Below are 14661 nucleotides of genomic sequence, written 5' to 3' on the forward strand. Positions count from 1 at the left end.
TGCGCCGAAGGACACAATAATTCTCACAGAGAACCAGCTGAACACCAGCAGATGGCCTCAGACACCAGAAAGGACCGCAAGGAGCCTGACATAACCGGTAGGGAGGCATCTACGTCGGCTCAAAGAGGGTGAAGCGGCGGAGCTGTGGCAGACGGGAGGGAGTGAGAAACATACGGAGCATCCGCACTACAGCTCTGCGTTCCCGGACCGAGACATCGATCCACAGCTAAACAGAGAGTCTGGGAGCAGGAGCGTGGGAACCGGAGAGCTGGTTCAGGGTGAGAAACATTGCTGCCTGTAAGGTGACAGACCAAGAGGACAGGAGGGAAGAGGTCCCTGGCGAGGAGTGCCTGTCCCTGAGAGCTGCCCGGCCATAATGGCGGCTGGAGGCTGCAGGCTCACAGGCGGGGGGGGGGGGGGGGGGGGAGGAGCCGCGCCCATAGCCCCCCTCTCTCTTTCGGCACCTCTGCAGCGGGCAGTGGAGAGACACCCTGTGGGCCACCTGAGGCGCTCAGGGATAACAAGCACCCTCAGGCACTCGGGCGGGGCTAGATTAAAACCCCTTGCAACGCCAGCAGCAGGGAGGCTGCCGAGAAAACAAAACAAAACAAACAAAAAAAAAACACGAGAGAGGCCCAACTCTAAGACTTTCTGTTTATACCTGAGCCACCAGTGTCCCTCTGCAAAAGGCACCTCCAAGCCCGACTGAAACAACAGTGCACCACTGCTCACTCACTCCCAGGAGAAGGAGCCACTATTGTACCCTCTCCCTCCCCACACACTGACACTTACTAAAGGAACCTCTGCTGGTCACAGAATAATGCAAAAAAACCCAAGGGAAGTAGAAGGACACTTACAGCTGAGACTCTAAGGAAACAGAAATATTAGTATCAATCCTATTGAACTGGTCCATTCTGGGATCAGTTCTGGATTTTTTTTTTTCTCTCTCTTTTTTTTTTTCCTTTATTAATGACGATCCTAATTCTAAGGGATCTACAAGTTTTATAACATAATTTTTTAATGATATTTTTATTCTATTTTCATTTTTTTGCCTTTTTATATACTTCTATATCTAGCTAAGTTTTTGGTAGTATGGACAATATATGTCTCATACTTTCCTTACATCCCTATGTTTTATACATTTCTATTCCTTTCTTTTTATTTCCATATTTCCAACCACACTATGCTCTTCTGTTCCCCTTTCTTACAGCCATTCTTAGTTTATTTTATCTTAACATACTTATAAGCAACACTATCGATCTGCTCAGACTCCTTGCTCTATTCTCCAGATGATGCACCACCCTGGTATTGAATATTAGGTTTTTGTCTTTATCTTAATTCTTAGTACAGTTGTCTAACTTCATTCTGAGAATCTCCATTCTCTCTGGTGGTACTCTAGCTCTTTTCTATATTTGATCCTAGCTTACAAAATCTCCATGGATTAGTGTTTGTATGTGTAAGGTGTTATTTGTTTCTTTGTTTGCTTTTGCTTTTATCTCTGATTTGTTCTGTTTCAGTTGTCCATTTCTGTTGGGTTTCTCTTTGAATACCTGATAGCATACTGGGGTTCTGTCAGGTCTTTCCAGAGCCTTATGTCCTAATGGATTCAGTAATTGTGTGTCTTATACATGTATGTGTTTACTAGATTTAATATTTGTTTAATCCAATACTTGGACATTAGTCTGAGGCTTGGACAGTCTTCTATAAACACCTCTATCACCAGGACAAGCAACCCCAAAAGTTTGGACAACCATGAGGAAACAAAGAAACACCATGCAGGCAAAGGAACAGGAAAAAAACCCACAAGACCAAATAAATGAGGAGGAAATAGGAAAAATGCCTGAAAAAGAATTTAGAGTCATGATAGTAAAAATGATACAAAATCTCAATAACAAAATAGAGAAAGTACAAGAAACAGTTCATAAGAACTCAGAAAAACAAACAGCAATGGATAACAAAATAACTGAAATTAAAAATACTCTAGATGCTATAACCAGCAGAATGATGGAGGCAGAAGAACGAATAAGTGAGTTGGAATATAGAATGGGAGAAATAAACGCCACAGAGCAGGAAAAAGAAAAAAGAATAAAAAGAATGGAATACAGTCTCAGAGACCTCAGTGATAACCTTAAATGTACCAACATTCGAATTACAGGCATCCCAGAAGAAGAAGAAAACAAGAAAGGGTCTGAGAAAATATTTGAAGAGGTTCTAGTGGAAAACTTCCCCAACATGGGAAAGGAAATAATTCACCAAGTCCAAGAAGCACAGAGAGTCCCATACAGAATAAACTCAAGGAGAAATACACCAAGACACCTATTAATCAAACTAACGACAATTCAACACAAAGAAAAAATATTAAAAGCAGCAAGAGAAAAGCAACAAACAACATATAAGGGAAAACCCATCAGGATAACAGCTGACCTCTCTACAGAAATTCTGCAGGCCAGAAGGGAATGGCAGGATATACTGAAAGTCCTGAAAGAGAGAAACCTACAGCCAAGAATACTCTACCCAGCAAGAATCTCATTCAGATTTGAGGGAGAAATCAAAAGCTTTCCAGACAAGCAAAAGATAAAAGAATTCAGCACCACCAAACCAGCCTTACAACAAGTGCTAAAGGAACTTCTCTAAGTAGCAAACACAAGAAAAGGAAAACACCTACAAATACAAACCCAAAACAATTCAGAAAATGGTCATTGGAACACACATGTCAATAATCACTTTAAATGTAAATGGATTAAATGCTCCAACCAAAAGACACAGACTGGCTGAATGGATACAAACACAAGACCCTTCTAAATGCTGCCTACAAGAAACCCACTTCAGACCAAGGGATACATATAGACTGAAAGTAAAGGGATGGAAAAAGATATTCCATGCAAATGGAAGTCAAAAGAAAGCTGGAGTGGCAATACTCATATCAGACAAATTAGACTTGAAAGTAAAGACTATTAAAAGAGACAAGGAAGGACACTACATAATGATCAAGGGATCCATTCAAGAAGAACACATCACAATGGTAAATATCTATGCCTCCAATATAGGAGCACCTCAATACATAAGGCAAATGCTAACAGCTATAAAAGGGGACATCGACAGGAACACAATAATAGTGGGAGACTTGAACACCGCACTTACATCAATGGACAGATCATCCAAAAAGAAAATAAATAAAGACCACAAGCTTTAAATGACACTTTAGACCATCTCAACTTAATTGATATTTATAGGACATTCCATCCAAAAACGACAGACTACACTTTCTTCTCAAGTGCACATGGAACATTTTCCAGGATAGATCACATCTTGGGTCACAAATCAAACCTCGGCACATTCAAGAAAATTGGAATCATATCAAGCATCTTCTCAGAGCACAATGCCATGAGACTAGATATCAATTACAGGAAAAAAACTGCAAACAATACAAACACATGGAGGCTAAACAATTCACTCCTAAACAACCAAGACATCACTAAAGAAATCAAAGAGGAAATCAAAAAATATCTAGAAACAAATGACAACGAAAACACAACAACCCAAAACCTATGGGATGCAGCAAAAGCAGTTCTAAGAGGGAAGTTTATAGCAATACAGTCCTACCTTAAGAAACAAGAAAATTATCAAATAAACAACCTAACCTTACACCTGAAACAACTACAAAAAGAAGAACAAAGAAACCCCAAAGGGAGCAGAAGGAAAGTAATCATAAAGATCAGAGCAGAAATAAATGAAAAAGGAAGGAAGCCATAGCAAAAATAAATAAAACTAAAAGCTGGTTCTTTGAGAAGATTAACAAAATTGATAAACCATTAGCCAGACTCATCAAGAAAAAAAGGGAGAAGATGCAAATCAACAGAATTAGAAATGAAAAAGGAGAAGTCACAACGGACACCTCAGAAATACAAAAGACCATGAGAGACTACTACAAGCAACTATATGCCAATAAATTGGATAACCTGGAAGAAATTAGAAAAATACAATCTTCCAAGACTGAACCAGGAAGAAATAGAAACCATGAACAGACCAATCACAAGTATGGAAATTGAGGCAGTGATTAAAAATCTCCCAACACACAAAAGCCCAGGACCAGATGGGTTCGCGGGCAAATTCTATCAAACATTTAGAGAAGAGCTAACACCTATCCTTCTCAAACTCTTCCAAAATATTGCAGAAGGCGGAACACTCCCAAACTCATTCTATGAGGCCACCATCACCCTGATACTAAAACCAGGAAAAGATGTCACAAAAAAAGAAAATTACAGACCAATATCACTGATGAATATAGATGCAAAAATCCTCAACAAAATACTAGCAAACAGACTGCAACAGCACATTAAAAAAATCATACACCATGATCAAGTGGGGTTTATCCCTGGGATGCAAGGATTCTTCAATATATGCAAATCAATCAACGTGATACATCATATCAACAACTTGAAGGATAAAAACCAGATGATCATCTCAATAGATGCAGAAAAAGCTTTTGACAAAATTCAACATCCATTTATGATAAAAGCTCTCCAGAAAATGGGCATAGAAGGAAATTACCTCAACATAATCAAAGCCATATATGACAAACCAAAAGCCAACATCGTTCTCAATGGGGAAAAGCTGGAAGAATTCCCTCTAAGAACAGGAATAAGACAAGGGTGTCCACTCTCACCATTATTATTCAACATAGTTTTGGAAGTGTTAGCCACAGCAATCAGAGAAGAAAAAGAAATCAAAGGAATCCAAACTGGAGAACAAGAAGTAAAATTGTCACTCTTTGCAGATGACATGATATTATATATAGAAAACCCTAAAGACTCTACCAGAAAACTGCTAGCACTAATTGATGAGTTTAGTAAAGTAGCAGGATACAAAATTAAGGCACAGAAATCTCTTGCATTCCTATACACTAACAATGGAAGAGCAGAAAGAGAAATTAAGGAAACTCTCCCATTCACCATTGCAACCAAAAGAATCAAATACCTAGGAATCAACCTGCCTAAGGAGGCAAAAGAACTGTATGCAGAAAACTTTAAGACATTGAGGAAAGAAATCAAAGATGACACAAACAGATGGAGGGACATACCATGTTCCTGGATTGGAAGAATCAACATTGTGAAAATGACTGTACTACCCAAAGCAATTTACAGATTCAATGCAATCCCAATCAAATTACCAATGGCATTTTTCACAGAACTAGAGCAAGAAATCTTACGATTTGTATGGAAACGCAAAAGACCCCGAATAGCCAAAGCAATCTTGAGAAGGAAAAATGGAGTTGGTGGAATCAGGCTTCCTGACTTCAAACTATACTACAAGGCCATAGTGATCAAGACAGTATGGTACTGGCACAAAAATAGAAAGGAAGATCAGTGGAATAGAATAGAGAACTCAGAAGTAAGCCCAAACACATATGGGCACCTTATCTTTGACAAAGGAGGCACGAATATACAATGGAAAAAAGACAGCCTCTTCAATAAGTGGTGCTGGGACAATTGGACAGCAACATGTAAAAGAATGAAATTAGAACACTTCCTAACACCATACACAAAAATAAACTCCAAATGGATTAAAGACCTACATGTAAGGCCAGACACTATCAAACTCCTAGAGGAAAACATAGGCAGAACACTCAATGACATCCATCAAAGCAAGATCCTTTTGGACCCACCTCTTAGAATCATGGAAATAAAATCAAGAATAAACAAATGGGACCTCATGAACTTAAAAGCTTTTGCACAGCAAAAGAAACCATAAACAAGACTAGAAGGCAACCCTCAGAATGGGAAAAAATAGTTGCCTGTGAAACAACAGACAAAGGATTAACCTCCAAAATATACAAGCAACTCATGCAGCTTAATACCAAAAAAGCAAATAACCCAATCCTCAAATGGGCAGAAGACCTAAATAGACATTTCTCCAAAGAAGACATACAGATGGCCAACAAACACATGAAAAGATGCTCAACATCACTCATCATCAGAGAAATGCAAGTCAAAGCCACAATGAGGTATCACCTCACACCGAGCAGAATGGCCATCATCACAAAATCTGGAAACAACACATGTTGGAGAGGGTGTGGAGAAAAGGGAACTCTCCTGCACTGTTGTTGGGAATGTAAGTTGGTACAGCCACTATGGAAAACAATTTAGAGGTTCCTTAAAAAACTACAAATAGAACTACCATATGATCCAGTAATCCCACTCCTGGGCATATACCCAAAGAAAACCATAATCCCAAAAGAAACTTGTACCATAATGTTTATCGCAGGACTATTTACAATAGCCAGGACATGGAAGCAACCTAAATGCCCATCAACAAATGAATGGATAAAGAAGATGTGGCATATATATACAATGGAATATTACTCAGCTATAAAAAAGGATGAGATGCAGCTATATGTCATGAGGTGGATAGACCTAGAGTCTGTCATACAGAGTGAAGTAAGTCAGAAAGAGAAAGACAAATATTGTATGCTAACTCACATATATGGAATCTAAAAATGGTACTGATGAACTCAGTGACAAGAACAAGGACGCAGATACAGAGAATGGACTGGAGAACTCGAGGTTTGGGAGGGGGCGGGGGTGAAGGGGAATCTGAGATAAAGCGAGAGAGTAGCACAGACATATATATACTACCAACTGTAAAATAGATAGCCAGTGGGAAGTTGTTGTATAACAAAGGGAGTTCAACTCGAGGATGGAAGATGCTTTAGAGGACTGGGACGGGGAGGGTGGGGGGGACTCGAGGGAGCGTGGGGGGAGTCAAGGAAGGGAGGGAATACGGGGATATGTGTATAAAAACAGATGATTGAACTTGGTGTACACCCCCCCCCAAAAAAAAAAAAAGTTTCCAGGACATAGAGTACAAAATTAGACTTGCATTGTTTGGTACATAAGTAATCACCCAATATATTTGAGAAATGGAATACTATCAAATAAATTTAAATTTTTTATACAAAAGGTATATAGCAGTTAAAATCACCTAAATAAATTATGTTTTACCTTTTCACCTTTAGAGCCCTTGAGACCTCTGACACCATCTGCTCCCTATGGAATAAATGAGAAGGATTAAATGACTCTAATATTTTACATTGAAATTAAGTAATGTAGGAAAAAATAATACCATTTACCTTTACTCCTCGGGGGCCAGGGTAGCCAATGGGACCCTGTGGACCAGGAGGACCCTGAAAAAGACCCACTGAAATTTAAATACATAACACACTGAAAGTTCCCCTCACTCACATAGTATAATTTAACTAAATAATCTATAAGAATATGGTATTTTTCTACTTTTAGTAAAGATTTCTTCAGTAGTGTATCATTTGTGTCTAAAGTCAGATATCATGAACAAATCATGTGATGAGCCCTAGTTACTCCAAACTTATTATATCATATATTCATGCTAAAAGTAAGATAAATGTTATGAATATGTGAAATAATATAAATAATTATATCATTAATAACTGCTTTTCTAAGCCTGTAAAAATCTGATGTCCTCAATGTTTACAATAAATAATTATATATTAACCAAAAGGATAATTTCTAACCAAAATCCAGCATTAAATTTATAGCATTCACATCATCAAGAATATGAATAAAATTATATATTTTCCACAGCTGGCTTCATTTCACTAGTCTACCTAAAGGAAATAATATATAATATACAATAGTATATAATATACAATAGTAATGCTGACTATTTTAATATGAATACAAAATTAGCAACTCTAAATAAAAATGATCTTGCCCTTACCCTGCTACTGTAATCCAAAATAATATTAACACTGAATAAGCTTTTATTTTGATATTTTATTTAGATATTTTGATAATCGTTGCTCTTTCAATTTACTGTCCTTTTATGTAAAGGTTATCAGAAAGTAATAAGCATAGATAAAATTCAAGTGACATGAACACTTTAATGATATTCAGTAGTTCTTGTCTAATTTCATTATTATTATTTATGGTCATTTTTTCCTCATATATCAATACTACATATGCAGAATGTGGATTTATTTCTGATCATGAGAATATTTTTTAAAAAACAGAGAATGATAGTCTAATTGATCAAATTGCCAATACAAAGTTAAAAGTTATCTAAGATGCATCTTTTTTTATACCCTAAGTAAAAAGTAACTATAGAAACATGATTTATAGCTAAATGTTAGCAAAAATTCTTTTGAAAGTAAAGAAATATTATAGATAGAGAATAACTATTTTCTGGTACTTATTTTCTAATATTCACATCCTTAAATGATCAAAGTAAGGCATTTTCTCTAGCAGATACGATGACAGAATATTTAAATGGGTGCTTTGCACATACCAGAGAACCCTTTTCTCCAGACTGGCCTTCTTTTCCAGGATGACCCTACATTTATCAAAAATATATACTGGTGAGATGCAATATTAATGGTAATTTCTACTATGAAAAATTTCCCATTTTTCTATCTGTTGAGGTTTTACGCTTTATGTTTCCAAATATAATGAACATTCTGTATCAGTATATATGGCTTTAAATAATATTGGAAACTGTGGCATTTGGAAAGAAATGTAAGTTTGTTTTGGATAGGTGTAAGTTTCATGAACTACATAATGCACTTGAGAGAGAACCTGGGAAAAGCACATGAAACGTGTATATTATTCATCAACAATTCGACCCCAGTCACAGAGTCTTACATAAAGGTGTTTCAATCTAACTTCTATATTGCATATTGATCAAATACATGCATCTTTAAAACACAACTAAGATATGTGGATGGGACATTTTAAAATATAGCAACATCATAAACACTAATGGTGTTTACAATCAAGTTATCAAGTCACTAAATATTGCATAAAAACGAACAGCTCCACAACAACTATACTCAATGAAAACAAGTAGTGGCAGAATGAAAAAATTTTACCCTAGCTCTGAGTAAGTAGTTTGAAAAGAAAAAAAGAAGCATAAATAATAAATGTTTTAAAATAACAACTGTGGAGATTACATAATTACATTATTTATTACTAGGTGATAAGATATAATAAACATTGCCATATTTCTAGACGAGTAGGGAATCCCTGAAGGCAGAGGAATTTTCATGTAAGATGTTTGAGGAAACTTAGAAAAAGTGAGGAATGTTACCTGAATTCTCAAGAAACATGTTCTTTGATAAGGAAGAGCGAATGGAAAAGTGTTTTCTATGAAAAGAAAAGGACATGACAAAAGTATAGCAATAGAAAATGTAGAGCATGCTGAGAGAAAAGTGAGTGGTAGGCAAATATGAGATTCTAGCCTAGAGTGGTCCAAAGATCACTGGGAGCTCCTTAAAGATTTTGCAGTATGGAAGTGACATGATAAAATAGCATTTTAGAGAGATCAATGTTTAATTACTGGCTCAATTTGCTTCTATTACTGAATTCATACAATCACTCCTAAAACATGTGTAAAATCTATTTTTGAAAATAATATATAGAAATTGTAATGACCAGGTAACTATTACTTACAGGAGGCCCATCAGCACCAGGAAGTCCTGCCAGTCCTGGTTTTCCTTGTGGCCCCTAGTCAAATAGAGAAAAAGAATATTTTCATTTAAATATTGAAAATAATGAAAAGTATTACTTTGTACATAGGAATATACTGCTAATAAAATTCTTAACTTGAGTCACCAGCTTTTATCTATAAGCAACAAACATCTAAATACTTTTTAACATATTATGTAGAAGAAATGGTATATGAAGATAATTCAAAACCAGAGAGATGAAATTTAACATATGTCAAAGATATGCTAGTTTTCATCCTGCTTAGTAGTCCTAAATGTGTCTTTTTTAATTAACAAGTTAGTTTTTGCATACCACAATAAACTGGAACTTATAGAATAAAAAGGAAAACAATATAGGTCAATATACAATCAATGTATATTGATTTATATTATTGAAAAGGCAAATATTGGATATTTCCATCAGTGATGTTAATAAGTGCCAATTCACAGAGAACTATATTCAATATTCTGTGATAAACTATAATGCAAAAGAATATGAAAAAGAATGTATATATGTATAACTGAATCACTTTGTTGTAGAGTAGAAATTGACATGTAAATCAACTATACTTCAATAAAATAAATTTTAAAAATTAGTGTGAATTCAAATAATTACACAGTAACATTGATGAAACATCAGTAATTATATTAAGAAATATAAGTTATAGATAGTTATTCATAGGACATGTAATGAGGTGGATAGAACTACAGTCTGTCATACAGAGTGAAGTAAGTCAGAAAGAGAAAGACAAATATTGTATGCTAACTCACATATATGGAATCTAAAAATGGTACTGATGAACTCAGTGACAAGAACAAGGAAGCAGATATAGAGAATGGACTGGAGAACTCAAGGTTTGGGAGGGGGCGGGGGGTGAAGGAGAAGCTGAGACAAAGCGAGAGAGTAGCGCAGACATATATATACTACCAACTGTAAAATAGATAGTCAGTGGGAAGTTGTTGTATAACAAAGGGAGTCCAACTTGAGGATGGAAGATGCCTTAGAGGACTGGGACGGGGAGGGTGGGGGGAGTCGAGGGGGGGGAGTCAAGGAAGGGAGGGAATATGGGGATATGTGTATAAAAACAGTTGATTGAACTTGGTGTATCCCCCCCCAAAAAATAAATAAATAAATAAAATTTTTTAAAAATAGGCTATTTTGATGTAAAAAGGATATAATCTAATAGGTAACTAACAGATAATAACAAAGTAACTATTTATTCAACAGATTAATCTGTGCTTAACCACAGAGGATTTCAAATCTCATTTAATTTGATCATTGGTGAGGTTGGAAGATGCTAAGAATGACTTTGCAAGAAGTAGACCCTTCATTGGGAGAAAAATTGGCTTTCTGCTTAGAATAATTAACTTTATCAAATCTTCAGAGCCTAAGCCATTATTGCTTACTGGTCAAGTCCTTAGCCAGAATTTAGAAACAATTAAAAAGGCAAGGATATATCAGCAAGCCTAGATGCTGGATGTAGGAGGATTTTTCCATTCTTACAAAGTATTTTGGAAAAGCATCACATTCATATATGTGGATAGTACAGAGTTTAATAAGAAAGCCTCACTTAAAACACTATGGAACAACACAAAAAATTAAAGATAATCTTTAAATTGAACAATCTGGGCTTTATAACTGAATTTAATTGCACCCCATTTACAGTATTTAAAAGTTTCAATTCCCTTCACCACACTGCAAAGTCATACACAGTCAAGTAATCTAACATTATGAAACAACTGTTTCAAAACCCTGTTTTTTTTATGGAAATATTTTACCTTTCACTTAAATATTTTACAATAGTCTTATTTCTTCAAAACAAAATGTAGATTACAGGGGCAAAACTATTCCAGTAATTATTATCAGCAGATGTGATATTTCTATGACAATGACCTTGTGTACAATACTACAGGGATTTTTTTGTTGCTGCTATATACTTAAGGGTAGATTAGAAATACTAAAACTCTTGTACTATAGGATAAATTTTTTTTAACCAAGTCAAAATCAATCCATGTCTTTTAAATTGAATGTCCATGACAGTAAAATATTTTGTCTGCTTTCTTAACTGCTTGCTGTCTCCCTACAGGAATGGGAACAAAGTTAAATAAATGAATGTCATATTTTTTAGACTTTAATAAAATAGTTAAAATTTATTGTGTTTCTATGCACTATGTTAAGCAATATATAATATATATTTATTTACATGTATAGTATCCATTTTAAGTCACAAGCAATTCCATGAAATATCATCTAAGAGTTTAAGTAATAAATCAATGTTAAGACATCATGGAGTTGCAATATAAATGAATCCAGATCTGTAGCCATATCTTCAAAGTCCTTGCCTTTAACTAATATATATTTGGTGTCTTGTTATTTCTTCATTAGCTCATAGAGTTATAGGATACCATTTGTCTTCTGTAAAGCAGTTACCATATGAGTGATGTAAATTCTGAAACCATAAATTAAGTCACAGGACATAACAGTATATTTAAGCTATCAACATGTCAGAAAAGCAATATAGTTGTCATCCATTTTAGTTAATTAACAAACTTTATAAAATATCTTATCACAAATATAAAAAAGCACAAATATAGTAAAACCATTTTGTCCTATGATCACTTAGGACAAAAATATAAAAGTTATTGGGAGTTAAAAATATATGGCATTAAATTATATTTAATTGTGAGATTATAGCATGATCCAATTGAAAACATTATTCATCAAGTTTTGAAAGACAAGGCTCTTGAGCCATAAAAATACAGAACACAGTATACCATAAAGAAAATAAAAGTAATATAGATCCAAAATACAATATATACCATAGATGCAATATAAAACACATTCCCCTCATGTTCCTGAGTTTCTTTCTCCTTTTGATAGAAAGAGGCTGTCTTTGGACTCAAGAGCTGGATATGTTCAAAGCAGACAAAGAAGTAGCTTGTGCTTAAAGACAGCTCTCTTCCTACCACAAGAAGTGTAGTGAATCAGATCATATATTTTACCTGTGGCTCAGCAAAGAGAATTCAGATATACCACCTTTCCTTAAAAGCAAATTCTTCCTAGGAATCCATTGCAGAGAGGATAAAATTGTGGAAAATTTAAGAGGCACATGCCTCAAGTGCAATTTATGGTGAACTAATCTAAAATATGATAAGAGTGGTCCAGATTAAAATCTCTGATCTGAAGCAAAGATTTAAAATCACCTTCGGTACCTAAAATTGTAAATAAATAAACCATTTTCCAACAGTAGTCTAATTCTGTAACCACACAGAAAATACGTACAGAAAAAGGTACTTTAAAGACTACTTAGTTTGATAAGCTAATTCTTAATATTAATAATAAGTAACTCAGTTAGAATGTTACCAAAGGATTTGAATATATATTTTACAAAAGGATGTACATAAAAATATGCTCAACATCACTAGTGATTAGGGAAATGCCAATTAATAGCAGAATAAGATACTATTTCACACCAATAAAAAATGACCATAATCAAAAAGAGAAACAATATTATTTTTGAGACTCTGGAGAAACGAGAATCCTCATAAATTGCTGATGGGAAGGAAATATGGTACAACCACTTTGAAAAACAATTTGGAAACTTCTTAAAATGTTAGATATAAATTTACCAAATAACCCAGCAATCCTCTTCTAAGCATCTACTGAAAACAAATGAAAACACATCTACACAAATATCTTTTCACAAATATTAATAGTAGCACTATTCATAATAGCTGAAAAGTGTACATAACTCATATGTCCCTCAACTGCTGCATAAAGTAAACAAAATGTGGTATATTCAATCAAAGGGATACTATGTGGCAACAAGAAGCAGCAGAGTGCTGATATACAGCTACAGCATGGATAAACCTCGAAAACATCATGCCAAATAAAAGAAGCCAAACACACGTTACATATTATATTCATTCACATGATTAAATTAAAATATTAATTTCATTACTATATCTTGTTCACATGAGATGTTTAGGAAAGGTAAATCTATAAAGATAGAAAGTAGATCAATGATTATCCAGGTTTGTGGGTGGAATGGGGAGTGTAAATTGACACAAGGTTTCTTTCTGAGGTGGTATAAATATCCTAAAAATGTGATTGTGGCACAACTCTATAAATTTACTAAAAATCATTGACTTGTACATTTAAAATGAGTAGATTGTTATGGTATGAAATTAATCCCAATAAAGATGTTAATATTTTAAAAATCATATATTCATAGAAATCAACCAAAATAAGAAAAAAGTTATATTAGAAAGAACTAGGTAACACTGTGCTGTAACTATAGGTGCAGGAAATGTTACTTAAGGAATCTGGCAGAAGAGACAGGGAAAAAAGACATCTCTTTAATTAAAGACTTATTCTTGTTTTGATCCAGACATTGAATTATTAACAAGAACATCATTTGCTATTTATACATGAGAAATGGTGGCAATGATAACGTCACAATTTTCCCTTAATTAGATCTTGCTAGTAACCCTTTGTCACAAGAAAACCTAATTACATTTTTTAAATAATGAAAAATAAAAGGAGAACCAAAATAAAGAGAAAACACTCACTCATATCAGTACATTTCTGAAATTAATATAGCTAAGAATGACACATTTGTAAGTTATCTAAATGGGAACACTGTGAGATTTTATCATTTACAGTTCAGAGACAGATGAATGACTTCTTCTCACACTGTACTTTCATGATTGAACTCCAGATTAATTCTTTATATGCTGAGCCATTTAAGTATCTTATCAAAAACAGAAGGCAGGCCTTATACCTCCCTAAGGTTGACAATACAAGCTTGTTTACCAGACATTACTAGAACAACAGATTAACTTACTTTTTCACCAGGAGGACCAATTGGACCTTGTGGACCAGGAAGACCCTATTTTAAAAGAATTCATTTTATATGTCAAGAATCACACCAAAAGAATAAACTTTAAAACAATAAATGATTAGCCCTCTATTTTACATGAAATGAGTTATGAGAATCTATATATGGCCCCCACATTCCCCAAAAGTTTTGCGACACTATGAGGAATTTTACACAGGCTACTCTTTTGGCAATGGAACTGTAATGTGATGCTATTCAAAACCCTCCTGCAGGTGTTCTGGCATTCCACGAGCACTGAATGACTCA

At 34.8% G+C, this 14661-nt stretch overlaps 1 protein-coding gene across 2 annotated transcripts in view; it reads right to left on the bottom strand.

The window, feature by feature from the left end:
* COL11A1 (collagen type XI alpha 1 chain) overlaps positions 1-14661 on the bottom strand; it is a 207414-nt gene that overhangs the window by 101223 nt on the left and 91530 nt on the right. For both annotated transcript variants that reach the window (XM_057716879.1, XM_057717564.1), the window contains exons 24-28: positions 14362-14406; positions 9480-9533; positions 8320-8364; positions 7130-7183; positions 7002-7046 (exon numbers count right to left, since the gene is read on the bottom strand). In XM_057716879.1, coding sequence (XP_057572862.1) covers positions 7002-7046; positions 7130-7183; positions 8320-8364; positions 9480-9533; positions 14362-14406 — 243 coding nt within the window. The remainder of the gene's footprint in view (positions 1-7001; positions 7047-7129; positions 7184-8319; positions 8365-9479; positions 9534-14361; positions 14407-14661) is intronic.

Source organism: Hippopotamus amphibius, chromosome 1 (genome assembly GCF_030028045.1).
Source record: "Hippopotamus amphibius kiboko isolate mHipAmp2 chromosome 1, mHipAmp2.hap2, whole genome shotgun sequence".
In the NCBI taxonomy this organism is placed as follows: domain Eukaryota; kingdom Metazoa; phylum Chordata; class Mammalia; order Artiodactyla; family Hippopotamidae; genus Hippopotamus; species Hippopotamus amphibius.